Source organism: Stegodyphus dumicola, chromosome 11, assembly GCF_044657685.1.
Source record: "Stegodyphus dumicola isolate Sdum_Otavi_A_Nest chromosome 11, ASM4465768v1".
Taxonomy (NCBI): Eukaryota; Metazoa; Arthropoda; class Arachnida; order Araneae; family Eresidae; genus Stegodyphus; species Stegodyphus dumicola.
The window spans coordinates 159,088,063-159,108,024 of NC_140778.1; the positions used below are offsets into that span (position 1 = coordinate 159,088,063).

At 29.9% G+C, this 19,962-nt stretch overlaps 1 protein-coding gene across 1 annotated transcript; it reads right to left on the reverse strand.

Annotated features, from left to right (window-relative positions):
• Positions 1–3,428: 3,428 nt before the first annotated feature.
• On the reverse strand, positions 3,429–8,163 carry LOC118180126 (uncharacterized). The gene is made up of 4 exons (XM_035349266.2): positions 8,024–8,163; positions 6,797–6,954; positions 5,755–6,327; positions 3,429–5,711 (listed from the first exon to the last, which is right to left on the reverse strand). Exons 2-4 carry the CDS (start codon positions 6,947–6,949, stop codon positions 5,382–5,384), a joined length of 1,056 nt encoding a protein of 351 aa, XP_035205157.2. The 5' UTR covers positions 6,950–6,954; positions 8,024–8,163; the 3' UTR covers positions 3,429–5,381.
• Between the last annotated feature and the right edge of the window lie 11,799 nt (positions 8,164–19,962).

Sequence of the window (19,962 nt, forward strand, 5' to 3'; positions counted from 1 at the left end):
AATTGGTGCTCCTTCGATTGGAGACAACTTTTGTTCCATTTTGGTGATGAAACCCCATTTCTGGTTACCATGATACTTTTAACTGTTTTAGCTTCCTGATTTTTTTTAAAGTGAAAATAAATCGATGTATACATGGACAAAAATAAGGCACTGCGTAATGCCTAGTTTGTGCAATTCTCTGATGATTTTTTAAGTGAAAATAGATTGATATGTACATGGACACCGAATTTATGCAATTCTTTGACTTCTTATTTTGGTTTTGTGTAGCGGCCATCTTGAAATGTTCCATTCCTAGCACCGACTTTTGCGTCAAAAAAAGAATCGCCAAAAAACAAGGGGCACCCAATTATAAACTTTTACCAAATTTAAAATAATCTTTACCTATAATAAAAGGATGAGTCTGTCTGTGTGTCTCGTGCATATTCACAAAGCCTACAGACCATTTCCCTACGGTCTGCTCTCATTGGATGAAACGTCTGTTTGGCGGTCATATTTGGAATGGCGAGTTATTGCCTTGTAGGCGTGGTTATTAACGCCAAGCAAACGGAAACAGCGTTAATTTCATTCGATATTTTTTAGTTTATGAATGAAAGCTTGGAAGAATTGTGTGGAATATATTTTAAATAACTTACTGATCTTATTAATAGTTTATTTGTATTTGAATTTAAACTTACGTAAAAAGTACGTAATTGTTTTACAAGAAAAAAGGTGCTTACATGGAGATAGCATATGCACTTTTTCATCATTTCTGTTAGAAAGAGTCTGATGTGTAAATTTCCATAGCGCATTCATTTATACAAATAAAATAAACCAAATGAAGATATTCAGTAAACATTTAAGGGCGTCTGATATCTATTCTTTTTTACCTAAATTAAGTATAACTAAAACTATATTTTATTCCATTCTGCGCTATTTCTATTGAAACGCTTTTCGGGATCTTGGATCGTAATCTTGCTACTGGTATCTACTACAGAGTACAAACCCGTAAATAAAAATAAGAAAAATTAACAAAAATAGAGAAAATAAATTCGTTTAATTTTTAACACCGCACCCGAAGGCGAAAAGACAAATAATGACAAAGTCATTCAATAAAGTTAAAATAAATATGTGTAGAGTAGAATTTATGAAAGCTAAGAACAGGCGATCTGGAAGTCTGAGAATTTTTTCCGCGCTCGTTACCACTGAGCTGTGGTTTCTCTGGTGGGTTATGCCAGTGCCTCCTAGATATAAAGCCGTCGGACTGGTCTGTGACGTCACGAGCACTAGGCCGTATAATATGAAACGGCGGAACTTCCGATAGCGATTTCTCCGTGCATACGAGTATGAATTTGCGTTAAATAATGAACTCTCAGAACAATCCAGAAACTATATTTCCGCAATAAAAAATTTATTTTACTATCGGAATATCTTTGAACATTACAATGCAAGAGCAATAAAACTCATTAAAGATGAATTAAAATTTCATATGTAATGTAATAAGATTTGATACTTAGTCCAGCAAAACTTGATCTTGAATATCGAATTTGGCTTTATAAAACGATTAGTAGATGCTGAATTTTCAAATCATTCAATTAAAAATTAGTTCTGAAAACCAAAACTCCTCAATATCTTAAAAATTTCTGATATGTTGTTTTTATCTCATCTATAGACATAATATCATGTTTTCATAAAATCATATTCCTTGAAAATCAGAATTTAAAATTTCATCAAGGAAAATTTACATTTATTAGTCTTAAATATACTCTCAAATGTGTGGAAATTATAACATATATATATATATATATATATATATGATATAATTAAATACTCTGGCTATGTTAAGAAAGGATTGGTGGACAGACTTCTTGATTTTCAAGTAGAGGATCATAAGGCAATTTTCCATACATTAAATAAGATTGCGGAATTTTGCAACACAATGAGGTGTATTATTACATTATTCAGTAACTTGAGGTAACAATTTTGTCCATGCAATATTAGCCTGATAAGAATTTAATTTACAGTTTAATTATATTTGTTTGAGTAACTCGTTCAACTTTACCATTAGTTTGAGGCCCGTTAGTAGTTGATAATTGTTTTACATTATGATTTCTTAAAAAGTGCTTAAATTTGGAAGAAGCAGCATTTCTATCACTTAAAATTTTCTTTGGTACTTGAATTTGAAAAATTTGTCTTAAACTATTTATGTAACTATCTGTAGTTACACTTTTAGAAGCAAAAAATCCATATTTAATGAGTAGCATGATCAATAATTAAGTGAATATACATTTTAATATAATTATAATAGTTTAAACCACCAACAGTATCAATAGATAATAATTCAAAAGGTTCACATTAAACCAAATCTCTTTTGTTTACTTTTCTTATTAAACTGACATACTTCGCAATGTTTACAAAAAATTTTAGCATTTTGGGCAGACAATTCCTGACCAATAATATTGACAAGATTAATATGAGCCTTTTAAAGTAATTTAGTACAAAGAGAGATTGCTATTATGATTTTGTATAATCCTTGCTTTTTAATAGTTAACACATCATTAATTTCTTTATACTTAGGATTATATTCATTATCTAAATTTTGATGCTCTTTAATTTCTTCTAATGAAAATAAATTAACTTCCAAACTTAAATGTTGACAAATAGGATTTCTAGTTAACATATCAGCTTCAATATTAGTAGAACTATTTTCATATTTTATATCAAAATCATGCATAGATAATTTTAAAGACCATCTAAATAACCTACCTGTAAGATCTTTAATGTTCTTAAGCCAAACTAAAGCAGCGTGATCAGTGTGTACAGTAAAATAATTACTGAGTAAGTATTAATAAAATTTATCTGCATCACCAATACAAAACATTCTAATTCAGTAATTGCATAATTTTGCTCATAAGACCTTAATTTTCTAGAATGAAAACCAATTTGGATGTAGGTTCCCATCCTGGTGCTTCCAACAGCTTCTTCAGATACATCTACAAACACATAATTACATATGTAAGATATAATAAAATATGATGGCTATGTTAAGAAATAATTGGCGACCTTAAAATTGACTATCCTAAATTTTATTTTCTCCCCCCTCCCCAAGTTCATCTGTTCTCCCAAATTCAAGATCTTTCCAAATTATTCAATTATATTTCCGAATTTCTGGGTTTACGCATTCATATTTCTAACCCTGTGATTAAAATATCATGCATGTAAATATATACACATAGTACCTACTAAGTTTTCTCATCGTACAAACTTCTAATATATCACATATATATAATAATATACAGAGATTACTTAAAAGTAACATACAAGCATACAGTTTATATTTTAAATGAAAAAATATTTTGATGTAAAAAACATTAACATAAATCTAAATTAATTGCTGGTATGTAATGGACAACTATTGCTGTTACCTATATAAAATAATACAGTACAACAAATGAAGTCTTTAAAATTATTTATTTATATAACATATTTAAATACAATTCCATAATTTTTAATATTTTAATACAGAAACAAGAAATTAAATTACAAAAATAATAAAATTACACATATATTTACTAATGCATGTTTAGAGAGCAATTAAAATTAAAAAAGTTAAATGCACTAAAATTATTTTCAGGCCAAAAAATTATATTGGTACATTTCTAATATATTCTTTGTTTGTTATGCTTACATAGCAAGTGTTTTTAGTTTTCTTTTATCTGAATATTTAGAAAAGCTATCATTTTTGAATTTACAATAATTGTTTAAAAGAGTATTTGTGCATGAGTATATAAGCAGTTGCATAATTTTACGTGACAAATGGTTTTTACAGGAAATAATTTTAATTTCCTTACACATAAGAATTTCTAATGTCATAGTGGATATTAAATTACGTTGGTTACATACTTGGAGGAAACTATTTTCATATTCAGGGCTTATGAGCTACTGTATGACAAAATTATGCAGTATTACATTAATGACATCAGCAGATGGGTACTTTAACCCACCTCTATCACAATTATGAATATATTTGAAATTGGGAGAAATTATTAGTGGTTTTTCAATAACTAAATTACCTCCACAGTCATCACATTTTAGCCTATTCATAACTGAGTGGCAACAATATCCAGCCAAGTATGCAATTAAAGGTAATTTATCAACCATAGTTTCAAGATCATTATCTGTGACATTAATATGCTTGAAATTATGAAAATATTTTACAACAGATTCATGGGAACTATCATTAATCAAATCAAAAAGAGTTAGAAAAGTCATCGATAACAATTGTCCCTTTACTTTTCAATATCATAGTTAGATTTAATACAGAACATGCACATAGTTTGTTTTTTACTTCAAAAACCTGTCGAAGTGATATATGATAATTTGTTCCAGCCATCCTGCGATATAAACTAAAACGATATTCGAATTTATCTGTCTGAATTTTACCGGGCAAAAAATACGACATGTTGAGTTCACCTAGACAATACCTACACATTTCTATCATACACGTTGTTGTTAATATAAGAGCAGAAAGTGTCTCTTTTGTCAACCTACCCATATCACTCTTCATTTCTTTCCATTTCATCAACCAATCAAGAAAATTATTTAAAAATACAAACTTCTTGTCTGATTCATTCCATACTAATGGTTTACAGAATTCATCACAAGAATGTACCCCCTTGTTTGGTGTTTTAACATACATTATTGAAAACCACGACGAAAATATTTTAATATATGCAGATGTTTCGTGAAAATTTAACAAATTATGCTTTACTCCTAATTCTTTCAGGCCTTGTGATGTTTGATCGTTGAAAATTTGTAAAGCCAGTTTCACACTTTGACGTTCTAAATTTGTAGGCCACAGAGCTTTACGAGATATTGTATATCCATATTTTAACAAATTACCACTTTCAGCTTCATACATATTTTTTAAATTAAGAAATGAAGAGGTACATACATTATTTGAAGACGAGTCAAAATTTGGAAAATACATAGCTTGTTCAGGGTTTTTCTGGTTTAACCAGTTGTTACGAACACTTTTAATAATATGAACAGAATCAACTGTATAAAACAATGGACGAGTTGCATCAACAGGATGAGGAAATACAAAATTTGATAATGGATTATTAAACAGAGATATACATCTTCTATTAATGGAATTATTGTCACTAACAACAACAATTACTTTGAAACCTATTGCTTCAAGACTAACAATTATTTTTTTCAAAACAGTGAACAAAACTTCAGCTGTCATTTTCTTCGATGGTAATATATGGACAACATCTTTAAAGCAGCACAAAATACTCTGTATCATAAATACATGTGCACTAGAAGCTAAGTTATCAACTTCCTGGCCAATTCCAACAATATCTCCACTTTTGTAGTCAAGAAAAGGTCTGATGTGAATTTCATCCATCATTAATGAAACATAATTCATGCTCTTTCAGATAGCAAGCTTTTTGCTTAGCATATGCCAAAAACAACATATCATCTGTTTCCTTTTGAGGATTTACATTTAATTTAGAACTTATTTTATGTATAGTACTTGGATGAGGCAAAATTAAATTACCAGATTGTCGGACAAATTTATATGCTTGGGGCGATAACAAATAAAACATAGAAGCTAAAATTAAGGCACTAGATGAATATTGACGATTTTGGGGCTTACATTTTACAAGAGAAAGTTGTTCAATCATGAACTCAAATAAAATTTTATCACCTTCATTTGTGAAACTTAAAAGATTTCATCAGGTTGATTATAATTTATATCGAATTCATTAAGTCTTTAGTTTCTAACATTTCAATATGATCAAGTATTTCATGAATTTCATTAATATTACTTACTTTTATAGGTAACTCATTATACTTACTACTGATATGAGTCAATAACTTATTTTGAAACGATACAGATAATAAAAGATCTGCAGTAATAAGGACTGCATAAAGCAATTTTACACATCTATCAGTGCATTTTAAATTCAAAAACATCAAGATATTGTCTTTGTGCACAAAGTTCCAAAATGTAGAAAATTTATATTGCATACAACAGGTTAAAAGTTCATTAAAGTCTGAAAATGTCCTCGATTTATAATACTCAGCAGCTGATAATTTACTATGAGCAATAGCTTTCATCATGAGGTTTGCTTCTCGTTCCATTTTTTTCTCATTCGGACTTTTTCTCGAACTACCAGCTCGTGAAGATAAATACGATGGACAGCCATCAAATATGCTAGGAAAAGCGCCTTCTTTTAGTTTTGGTCTCTGCAGTGAAGCTTTAATGATTTTCCCATTTTTTTCATCGGAAGCTGATGTTTCCCAGATGAGGTCATCAGGTTGAAAATGTTTATGGCACACCTATTAAGTAAAAGGAAGACATTGGTTATGCACAACTGTAACTAACTTCTTAAAACAACCAACTGTAAAGCAAGATTGAATCACTTTCCTTATAAATAAAAACATTCAAGCTTTGGCAATGCTTTGGGCAGGTTAAATTTTAAATGCATATATGCAAATTAATTTTTTTTTTCAAATATTTAAGGATCAGTTAACACTACATATAAAAAATCTGATCATGACAGCATAGTACCTCCTGCCTATTCTATGGCTTATACAGCAACGAGCTTCGAAGTATCATTAGCCCTTCATTGTTTGTAAATTAAATGTAATTTGTTGATTCATCAAATAGAAAACTATACACTGAAACCTATTTATACATGTTGGCGGGAGGTAAAAATTATAGCTTGCAGAAAGTTTTCATAGCAGGCTAAGAATATTCTACCAACAATTTATTGAATCTTAATAAATTAATTAGGATTACACCTACCCGAGAATATGGAGTTGCTGAGAAGTCCTTCCTAGGTATATTTCTTAGCCACCTCTCTCTAAGAGCATCATTTTTGGGAAAGGAAAATGTATGCACCTTTTCAGTACCTTTATAATTTCCCCGACAACCAGTTACACAGCATTTAAATGGCATATTTTCTGTAAAAACAGTACAAAAATCAGTTATATAAATACTAAATGTTATAACAATTTAAATTTGCATAATTATACATTGAAATTCGATACACCATAAACCAACGGTGGAGAATTTCAAATGTCATTCAAACATTTGAATAAATGAGACTTCAAGAAATTCGTATCTGAAGAACACTTAAGCTTCTATTAAGATATCTATTATTATACTGAAATTATTACTTGCATCAATGATGATAATTTTGATATTTAAAACATGCTGAAACAGTCAAATGAAAATAATATCAAACTTCAGGCGAATCATGTTTAGAATATTTAGAATATTGAACAGTAAAATATATACGTGAAATCTGAAGAAAGACTTTGTTTGGTAAACTAAACACTATTTATGGAATGTTAAGATGAATTTACTGCTTTAATATTTAAATACATTGTATGCAAATACACAGTATAAATTTAGAAACCACATAAAATACATCTTTCAATAGTGATAAGTTAATACATAATTAAACTCACAATAAAACAAACGTTTTTACTAGACTGTTCTTCAAATACTGAACGCTTTGATCACATAACTTTAAAAGTTTGCCATTCTCACTTATACTTACACTCATTATACAATGCACTCACATATTAGCTATTATATTTATTCTACACACTCACATATTAGCGTACATACGTTTGTTAACTGATATACATAATTATTAATTTAACTAGATTTATTGTATAGGTTTACTTTCAATTACATTTTTAAAAACTGTTAAGCTTTGTATAAATGATTAGGTTAAAAATTCGTAAAACAGTAATGAAATAATAAAAAAAACTTTTATAAAAGAAAATACGTAACATTAGATACTGCACACATAAAATTAAAACTTCGGTGATGCACTTAAACAAAATATATTAAGTAAATTCAGAAATAAGATTAATAATAATAATAATGGCTAATCAATACGGAGATAAACATAATAAGTATACGTGTGTTACTAATAATTAAGCAATTAATACTTGTAATAGCAAGCGTTTATTTCAATGAACAAAATATAAAGTTACATTTCAATAAATACGAACTTACCAAGTATTTCTTCTCCCCGACAGCACGTGCTAACATTCCAGTCTATGTACACCGCAAAGCAATGGCTTCCCAAACCTCGAGAACATCACGTGGGCCTACTAACTTTGACGTCACACTTGTTTCTACAACCTGTCCATTGGCTTTATAATCTAGGAGGCACTGGTTATGCACAACTTTTGGTACACCACGCTGAAATACAAATTGTACAGGCGATGAATCAAAAGTCGCCAAGCACTAGGTTCTGTAACCCTACGTTTCCAGTTTTAACCAATCGGAGCAAACAGCAGTAGAACGGTCTGTAGGCTTTGTGAATAAGCGTGTCTCGTTCGTGGTGCGCCCAAGCTAATAGACCCAGGGCTACGATATTTGGTACATAGGTGCATATAGACAACAGCCAGTGCACCTCGAAGCGATTTTATTTAAAATTTGAATGAGATTTTTATTTTTTAAATTTTATGTTCTTTAATGAAATCCCATCATTTTGAGACATAATATACACGAACAATGGCATATCAAGCATGAATATACAAGGCCAACTAGATATCTACAGGCCTGCTCCAATCTGATGATCACATGATCTGACGTCATAATCTTAGTCCTTCAATTTTGTAAGTTGACATTGCTTCGTCGTAGGACTAGTGCTAGTTATAAAATTATGAGGGTATACTTTTAATTTTTAGAAACTATTTATTTACAATCTTAGAATGTATAATCACAGAGAACTGCAATACCAGCATAGTTCTATTTTTCAATCCCTCTCCAAAGTGTTGCCAATTACAAGTTACTAAATATTAAATGTTACCATTTACTAATTATTAAATATTACATCTTCCGTTTTTTTAAAAAGTTCAAAAGTTTTAACAGTCTAAAATCAGTCCAAATACCTGGCCGGCTTTCTAATCAGTCTCCCACTTCTAGTTCTTAGCTCACCGTTCCTTGTTTCTGAGTTAGCAGAGTTTGGTAGTTGATCTTCTAAACTTTGCCCTTGAGAATATCTGGAATCATATCCTTTTACATCTGTTTTCTGTGTATTAACTCCTTGTTCTGTTCCTCTGATATTCTCATCAACAGCTAAACTGTTTCCTCTAATATCTTTTCTATTTCTTCTCAATACTGATCCACCTGATCTAAGTATATATGATCTAGGCGTCTTATGCACTTCTTCTACAACTGCTGGTTTCCAGTGATTATCTTGATATACCCGAACACAATCTCCTTTATTTAGCAATGGTAATGTTTTTGTATGACGATCATAATATGACTTCTGTTTAGTTCTTTCTTGGTTGATTTTTTCTTTTACATTTCTCACAACTTGAGGTTTAAGTAATTCTTCAGATGTAGGAAGAATCGTTCTTGTTCTTCTACTCATAAGTCGTTGAGCTGGTGATCCTAGCATCTCATTAGTTGGAGTGTTCCTATGAGCTAACAATGCTAAATAAGGATCAGCATGATCTGCTTGAGCTTTCTTTAACAATTTCTTCGCCGTTTGTACTGAACGCTCTGCTAATCCGTTCGCTATGGGCTGCTTGTTATATGTTTAAATTGGTATTTCTTTTCAAATTCTGAAAATTCTTTACTTGCAAACTGAGGTCCATTATCAGATATCACTATCAATGGTATACCGTATCTTGCAAAATGAGATTTCATGTAACTGATCACTGTCTGACTTCGAGTATCCGGTAGTTTTCAGATTTCAAAAAAGTTGGAATAGTAATCTACAATTAATAAATATACATCTTTGTTAATCTCAAATAAATCTGTCGCAACTTTATACCAAGGTAAATTGGGAATTTCATGTGGTATCATAGGCTCTCTTATGTTTTTGTTCTGGTATTCATTACATATAGAACATTTTGAAATTTTATCTTCTATCTGCTTGTTCATAAATGGCCAAAACAAAACATCTCTAGCTCTTTTCTTACATTTTTCTATACCAAAATGACCCTCATGAATTAAATTTAACATTTCCTTTTGCATAGATAAAGGAATAATTACCCTTCCTCCTTTAAAAAATAAATCATTTTCCATTGTCAACTCATCTCTGTAGTCCCAAAATACTTTGACTTGAGGTTCTACCTGATGTTTCCTTTCTGGCCAGCCTCTCAGAATATATTTCTTTAAGCACTGTAGTGTAGCATCACATTCACTTTCTTTCTTTAATTCATAAATTTTGTCATCAGATGCTGGAATCAGTGTACAAATTTTTGTATCTTCATCATTATCTTCTTCTGTTGTATTCAAATATGCTCTACTCAAAGTGTCTGCTATTAATAAGTGTTTCCCCTTTTTGTATCGTACATCTAGATCATATTTCTGTAAATTTAACAGCATTCTTTGCAATCGCTGTGGTGCTTTAAAAAGAGGTTTCTTAGTTATGCTTTCTAATGGTCGATGATCAGTTTCAACTGTAATACGTTTGCCATATATATATTGATGAAATTTAGAACATCCAAAAGTAATAGCTAAAAGCTCTTTTTCTATCTGAGCATAATTTTTTTGATTTTTTGTTAGAGCTCTGGAAGCATAAGCAATTGGTTGGTTTTCTTGTAGTAAAACAGCACCTAATCCTTCAGAACTTGCATCTACTGAAAGAGTTACATCCTTATTAACATCATAGAATTTTAATACGGGTGCTTTTGCAATCAGTTCTTTAAGTGTTTCGAAAGCTTTTTGATGCTTTTCAGTCCAGTGCCAGAGGACATTTTTCTCAAGTAACTGTCTTAATGGTGCAGTAATAGTAGTTAAGTTAGGAATAAATTTGGCTAAATAATTAATCATTCCCAAAAATCTTTGTAGCGAAGGCACATCTGTAGGTTCTGGCATTTTAACAATTGCTTCCACTTTAGAAAAATCAGGTTTTAGTCCATTTTCACTTAACTCGTGTCCTATATAATTCACACGATTAACTTTTATTTTACATTTAGCCTTATTGAACTTCAAATTATTTTCTCGTGCTCTCTGGAGTACTTTTTTAAGTCGTAGCTCATGTTCCTTTTCATTAGATCCCCATATTAAGATATCATCTATAATACATTCAACACCATCTAGACCTTCTATTATTTGGCTTAATTTTCTTTGGCAAATTTCTGGAGCTGAACATATGCCAAAAGGTAATCTTTTAAATTTGTATCTGCCAAAAGGTGTATTGAATGTACACAAATTACTACTTTCTTCGTCAAGCTGGATTTGCCAAAAAGCACTATTAGCATCTAAAACAGAAAATATTTTTGCGTTAGGCATTCTAGTGACAACTTCGTCAATGGTTGACATCGGATAATGTTCTCGTTTTATAGCTTTATTTAAATCTCTAGGATCTAAACATATTCTTATTTTGTTCGGTTTGACAACTGTAACCATTGAATTTACCCATTCAGTTGGTTCTTTTACTTTCTCAATAACATTTAAATTTTCCATTCTTTGTAATTCTTTCTTAACTTTATCACGTATAGCTATGGGTATTTTTCTTGGAGGATGAATGACTGGCGTTACATCTTGTTTTAACTGGATTTTATATTCTCCATTCAAACAACCTAAGCCTTCAAATACATCTTTGTATTCCTCCAGTAAGTCTTCAGTGTAAACAGACATTACTTTCTGAATCAAACCTAGTTGCAAACATGATTTTAATCCTAATATAGAAGGTACTTCTTTGTCAATAACTTGGAATTCCACAACATAATTATTTTTTCCATATTGGCAGTTAAGTACTACTTTTCCTAAAGTATCCATTTTATTCCCAGAGAATGTAACTAATCTTTTAATTTCAGACTTCTGTATCGGAACATTTAGCAATTTCAGTTTGCTTTTAGAAATAACATTGCACATTGCTCCAGTATCTAACTGCAAATTTAGTTTACTTTTATTTACATTAACGTCAACAGTCCATTTCTCTTCCTTGTTATCTGAATTAAGGTTTAATGTGCCAACATAAAATTCTAACTCTTTCTCAGAGTCATGATTTATTAATTTAATTTGTCTATCTTTTTTGTTTACCTTGACTGCTTCATTTTTTATTATATAGCTTTTACACTGACTCGCGAAATGATTTGCCTTTTTACATTTATGACAGATTTTTCCATATGCTGGACACATTCGATACTCATGAGATGTTCCACATTTAGAACAAACTTTTGTCTTTTGTTTATTGGTATTTACCTCTTTGTAGGTATTCTTATTATATTTACTTAGTTTCTTTTTCACTAAGTTTACAGCAGTTTCCTCATCCTTTATGATTTTCATTTGATGTGCACTTATTTCAGCAGATCTGCATATATCAAGAGCTTTTTCTAATGTTAATTCTGTTTCATGTAACAATCTTGCTCTCACTATATCATCTTTAATACCACAAACAATTTTATCCTTTATTAAACTATCCGTTAATTGTGCAAACTCGCATGTTCTAGCTTTATTTCGAAGATCAGTTACGTATTCATCTATGGTTTCTGAAGCGGTTTGATTTCTAGTAAAGAATAAATGTCTTTCATATGTAATATTTTTCTTAGGAATACAATATTCTGTAAATTTTGTTTTAATTTCACATAATTTAATTTCTTTACCCTCTTCTATGGGAAATGTATTATATATTTCAAGACCACGAATTCCTATTACATGAAGAAAAGTATTAACTCTTACCTTCTCTTCTTTATTATGTAATCCACTAGCTACTTCATATATTTCAAATGATTGCAGCCATCTCTGCCAATTCGAAGCCAGATTTCCATCAAATTTCATCGGCTCTGGTGGTTTTAAACTTTCCATTTTGAAAGCAAAACACTTCTGACACCATATAAAATTATGAGGGTACACTTTTAATTTTTAGAAACTATTTATTTACAATCTTAGAATGTATAATCACAGAGAACTGCAATACCAGCATAGTTCTATTTTTTAATCCCTCTCCAAAGTGTTGCCAATTACAAGTTACTAAATATTAAATGTTACCATTTACTAATTATTAAATATTACACTAGTGAGATAATTGTTTACATGTGTTTTTTCTTCTGAAAAATTTTGTATTTTACCGGAAAGTAAAATATTATATTGTGAGTTCGAATTTATAAGAAAAAATGTGTTTTAGAATGCCAAGAACGTGTAGTGTACCTAAATGCCGATCAAATTACGATAGCAGTAATAAACATGTGTCGACTTTCAAATTTCCTTCGTATCCTGTACTCTCTCAGAAATGGATAAAAAATATTAATTGCAAAGATTTTGTAGCTGGCAAACACAGTAGTGTATGCATTAAGCATTTTGAAGAAAAAATTTCTCGTTCGAGAAGATAAAGCTGTTCGTGATGATGGAACGGCATTAGTAATGGTTTTGCAAGAAAAATGGATCTTCCCTCTTCATGGATATTCATAACCAAAGGTAAGATCTTTTGGCTATCGAAATTAGAATTTTTAAACTGTTCAAAAGTGCTTGTATCTTTAAAAATATTGGACGATTTAAATGTAAGAGTTTTTTTCAATGAAAATGAAATTCCCATTGAAAAGTTCAAATGGATATTTGGAGAAGAAAAACTATGTGATAAATGGTTTAAACTTGAGACAGTGATTAGCCATTTGGATGGTTTTTCTGCTTCTGATATTCATGATGACTGCAATTTAAATTTAGATAAAATATCAGAACTACTGTTGAAATGTGCAGAAACAGAAAATAATCCACATTCTGAGAAATTTAAGTTTTTGTATGAACAGATTCAATTAATGCAAATGAAACAGCATTCGTATAGTGCAGAATTCTTTGCCTGGTCTTGTTATATATTTTATTGTAATCCAAACAGCTACAATATTATACGTAACAGTAAGTATTTTATATTGCCTCATCCGTCATACTTAAGAAAGTTATCTCTGAAAATTGGCCGAGCAGATTCTGGATTACAAACAAGTCACTGGATGTATTTGAAAAAAAAAAAATGTGAAATTTTAAATGATTCTGAAAAAATTGTCAATTTGTTATTAGATGTGATATATATAAAACCACAAGTTTCGTATAAAAGTGGTCGTGTTTAGGTTTTTCGGATAATTCGCAGATGGAGGCCACAACTCTGCAAACATTTATGATAAGCTATATTAGCAAAAAACAGAAATATTGTAGCAATGTTTCCCGTAAAAAACTTATCATCACATCAATTATTAATATTTACAAAACAAGTAATTGACCATGTACAGTCTTGTGGTTATCGAATCATAACTCTAATATAAGACAATAATAGAATTAACAGAAATATGTTCAAAATGCTTTGTGGTGGTGCATTAAAATCCTCATTTATAAACCTTACCATGCATAATCTTCCTATATTTACATTATTTGATACAGTTCATTGGTAAAAGTTTACAATTGGGTGCCCCTCGTTTATTGGCAATTCTTTCTTGACGCCAAGATCGGCGCCAGGAAGTCACAATTTCAAGATGGCCGCTACACAAAACCAAAATAAGAAGTCGAAGAATTGCATAAGATCTGTGTCCATGTACACATCAATCTGTTTTTACTTAAAAAAACATCCTAGAATTGCACAAACTAGGCATTGCGCCTTAAATATGTCCATGTACACATCAATCTATTTTCATTTAAATAAAATCGGGAAGCTAAAACAAATTTAAAACTATTGTGGTAACCAGAAGTGAGGTTTCATCTCCAAAATTTTTTTTAAAATGTCGCCAATCGAAGGGGCACCTAAAGCCAGTTCATTTATCGAAATCTATACGAAACAACTGGTTCAATCAGAACGATTCAAACCAAACATTTTTTATACCGTCATTTGAAAACTCAAATATTGTTTCCAATTCCAGTGTTCTACATTTAAAAAAATTGTATAAAATAGAAAAAAACGATAATATTAAAATGGCTCCAACTTTATCAAGGAAAGTTTTATTTCCGTCTTCTATAGAGGAACAGAATGTAAGTACTGCTATTAAACTTTTTGATGAAAAGACTTTAGCTGCTCTGCAAATTGAATCGCAGAATAATAGAATTCGGTATGGAAAAGATGTCTTAAGAACTAAACATTTTATTGATGTAATTTTAAAGTGGTGGAAAATTGTGAATGTTAAACACTCTAAAAAGGCCTTACAGTTTCGAGATGTATTTATGCAGCTTATAAGGACAACAGAAGATAAAAGCTTAGAATGTTTATCACAGTTTTGTTCGTGGCTTATATCATGGAACGATTTTTGCCCAACAACAAATAATTGTAAGTCACAAATTGGGTAAACTATCAAAAGAAGCCCAAGTTGCTCTTCTCCATACAACAGCAACATTGAATGAACTTTCAAAGTATTTGTTAAAAGAATTTAAATTACCTTTTATTCCTTCAGGAAAATTTCAGACAGATAACCTTGAGGTACGTTTTGGTCAATTTCAACAAATGAGTGGCTGTAATTATAATGTATCCTTACAGCAGATTATAAAGTCGGAAAGAAAACTAAAATTAATTAGTTTGCTTAAAATGCAATTTCTGAGAAAGGTTCATTTATTTTACAACATTTTTCTTGTAATGATATTGAAGATTTTAATGATGATCAACTTATTGATAAGGAATTTGGTGATGTTTTGCATCAATCCAACGATGTTAATGTTACAGAAAAAGATACAATGTGTCTAATTTACATTTCTGGATATGTTTGTAGATCTGTATTGAAGCATATAAATCGTAATCTCTCCAGGAAAAAATTAATTCTTGACGAAGACATGATAGATGAACATTGGGAAGATTTTGCATACTTAGCTGCTATTGATCGAGGTGGTTTATTTTGGCCAACAGAATTCGTGCTTTTCATTCCTCTGCATTTAAAATATTTTCAATCCTAATATCTGAAATGTATGAGAAATTATATATTTCATCAAAAAATCAACATTCTATATTAATAAGTCTCATCACAGAGAAAGTTGAAAACAAGATTATTTGGAATGATAGTATTTGTGAATGTGGCAAATCATTGCATGATTTGTTGAAAAGTTGTGTCACACGCATTTCCAATATATTGCAGAATATTTACTGTAAGGTTAAAAATAACAATTTAAAGGAAACCAATGATCAAAAAAGAAAAATGGGTAAATTAAGTAAATAATTCTGGAATTTAGGTGAATTTTTTATGTAATTTTAAAGTTAAATAATTAGTATTTGCAAACCGTGCATAACTGAGCCATAGAAACTTGCTGCTGCCTACTAGTGGCTGAGTGGTAAAATAGCTGAAAACTGATAGTTTGGTCTGGAGTTCCAATCTCGGCGAATGGGCTGGCTGATAATTACCTTATACGGGCAAATAGAATTGATAATTACCTTATATGATCAAATAGAATCAAAAGTTAATTAAGTTTGAAAATATTGACAAGTGTGATAGAAGCTGATGAACCAACAAAAAGGAAGATGTTAATTTTAAAAGTGAAATAAAAACTTGGGAAATATGGGATGATAATGCGATAGCAAGAAATCTAATGAATTGGACTGTGACAGCTCCATAAGCGTTAAAATAAGTGAATGAACAGAATACAAAGAAATGATGGGAGAAAATAAAAAATGAAATGGCGGCAAGAACAGAAGATATTCATATCAAATGTAGAAAGAATTAGGTCAACTGAAAATGAGTCAAAACGAATCTGTAGATGCTTACATGAATACAGCTGTAATTCTGAAAAGTAAAAGCATTCAAGTTGGGATGAAATAAGAGATAAAAAATTAATTTACCTCATACTAGAAGGACGTTAAAGTTGATTGTTGTTAAAATTATCAAAAGTAATAAAGAGAAAGATATAGCTTCAATTATACAAGCTTTAAGATAAACAAATTGTAGATCATGATTTAAAAGCAATTTTTACCAAAACTAAAGCAGAAGAAAAGACGAGCGAGAACAATGAAAAAAGGGTTGATCTTTACATTATGGTAACTTGGTGATTTTTTGGCGAAAATTTGGCAACCAACTCTCCTACAGCAACCCTCTGTTTTTTTTCCCCCGCCGCCATTTTGTCTTCACGAAGTAAAGACATGTTTCTTTTCTTTTTATCTACTGAACACTTCTTCCAACAATCTACTAGCCGAATTACACTTATGCTAGAAATTTTATCAAACAAAACTGCTTAATCATGACAAATATTCACTGCAAAATTGGGAAAAAGTGCACAATACAATACTCCTTACGCGTTTTTCAAAATAACACATACACATAAACCATGTACACGCCGACTTATTTTTACTTAAAAAAACATCCCAGAATTGCACAAAAATGGCATTGCGCACACTCTTCACTATATCCATGTACACTGCTTTTTTCTCATAAATTAGAAAAATTTCACGAAAATACATGACAATTTTCTCAATCTTTAAACCCGGTAAAAAGAACATATATGAAATTACCTGATCGCGAAAAAGTATTTACCCTTTCCAAATATGAACATTTCCACATATAAAATAAATAAAATATCCAAAAACTTTTACCTCTAAATCATCTATTATATTATAAACGTCACCAACGAATTCATACCACAACCGTCCATTAATATCACATGACATATCCCATGATCTCTCATTTCCCTCACGCAAAATAATGCGTAATCGGAACTGAGTACTGCTCACATTATTACCAAAGTCCCAGGTAGTAACCTTTATCGCCTCCAAAATGTCGCCAAACTACCAGTTACCATATTGTAAAGATCAACCGAAAAAAGATTATGTAGTATGATGTATGAAATGATAGAAGAACTAAGTTCAATGGAGGCTCATGAAGTCTGGAAATTAGTTGAAAGATCTATCAATAAGAAAATTACGATGTTTACGAAAACTACAAAATAAGATTTTTGATGTAAAAACTGCATATTTAAATGGATACTTGAATAAACCAATTTATATGAACAACCACCTGGATTTAAATCAGATTCAGACTGTCAAGCATTAATAGATTGGATTAAAAAAACAAAACAAAGTAGTAGTTCAAGGCACATTAATCGAAATCCTTTGAAGTAAGCCAAATCAACTAGCTAAATCATGTTTATTTTTGTAGACCTCAAATCAGGGGCTACAATGATAAGCCTGTTTTGGCATTCATATTTCAAAAATTTGAATGGCAAACTTTTTGTTGATGTGAATTAATGACGTTTAACTTAATAATTAATATTGTAATGATATGCTGGATTTTTCAATGCTTAATACTGCATGCATCTTTTACTATTTGTCTATTATTAAATAAATTTACAGTGTATATTTAATCAGATGTTCTTTCATAAGAATTTTTTATAGCATGATATGGTGCTCATTGGAGTAGATTGCATAGTTATGATCTCACTTTGTTTTCAGGGAATTTTATAATATATTTTTGGATATGCTACAAGATTTCTCGGATAATGTTCATGCTTTAAAACATCTTTAAAATAAAACTTTTTTTGTCATATATTTCCCAAAATGTTCACTTGTATGTTTATAATTAAAAAGTACTTTAAGATATTGGATTAAATGTTGAAATGTTTTTATGAGAAAGAAAAAAAAAATGGCTTTTGCTTCAATAGAATTGCATGTAAAATCATAAATGTAAATCAAAATTTTATTTAAATTAATATGTTTATGAATTTTGTTATGAAATATCACATATCTTTTTAATATTTAAGCAGTATAAATCAATCTAATTAATTTAAGCAATACAAATTAATGTAGTAGTATGTGGTGTATAAAGAGTTTAAATATTTTTAAAAGAAAAAAAAAAAGAATGTCTAAATTAATTGAATACTAAGCATCTGTAAACTATATCCATTTTGGTATATAGAATGATATAGATGATATATTGTAATATCAGTGAGTCGTAGAAACTTATTCAAGTTTATGAAGTTTATTTTTGTGGACCTCGCATCAGAGTCTGCAATAATAATGTTCCATTATTAATATTTAAAAAATTCAAATGACAACTTATTGCAGATGTGAAATGATAATTTCAACTGGCTAATCAGTATCTTATACTATCGTAATGACTCGCAGGATTTTTCATTGCTTAATATTGTGTATTTTTAATGAGATGTATTAAGAGTGTATTTTTAATAAGATTTTCTTTCATAAGAATTTTTTGGAGCATGATATGATGCTCATTGGGATTGATTGCATAGTTATGATCTTGCTTTTTTTAAGAGAACTTGAAATATATTTTTGAATATTCTGTGTAATGTTTTTGCTATAAAACATCTTTAGAATGAATCTTTTTTCAATATGTAGACTAAACTTCAGATATACTTTTAATATATTAATGTATTAATAAGATTTATGTATTTCACTTAATGTCCACATGTGTATTTATTATTAAAAAGCATCTTAGGATCTCTGATTGAATCTTGAAAAATCTTTATGGGAATAAAGAAAAGAAAGAGTTCATTTTGCTTCAATATCATTGCACCAAAAACAATTATAAAGCAATATTATATTAGAATTAATGAATTGATATTAATTTTATTATGAAATACTATATGTGTTTGTTTAGTATTCAAGCAGTATAAATCAGTCTTCATAATTTAAGCAATATAAAATCATCTGAGAGCTTTGACATATTTTTTCTTTTTATTACAAAATGAAAACATCTCATGTTTAGTTCATTACATATGTTATATTTTCATTGATATTATCATACCGTATAATTTTTATAAATAATTTTTGTGTCCATTTTATTTCCGTATAAAAGTTCAGATATGTTTCAGTTTAATTTAAATCAGCTCTGCTAAATTTACAATATGACTCAAATCTTATTTTTATTTTCTGTTTAATAAATCGGTATTTAGTATTTAAATATTATTACGATATAACATAGTACGTTATTATTCCTAAAATTCGAAATATTAGTTGTAAAAATTAATTTGACTTGACTTTTGTGTTGGAAATAAAACGCTGCGCACTACATAAATGAAACAGTCGGCTGCGTCTACCGTGGGAACGATCGCCTTCGATTGTGACGTCACAAATCAGTGGAGCA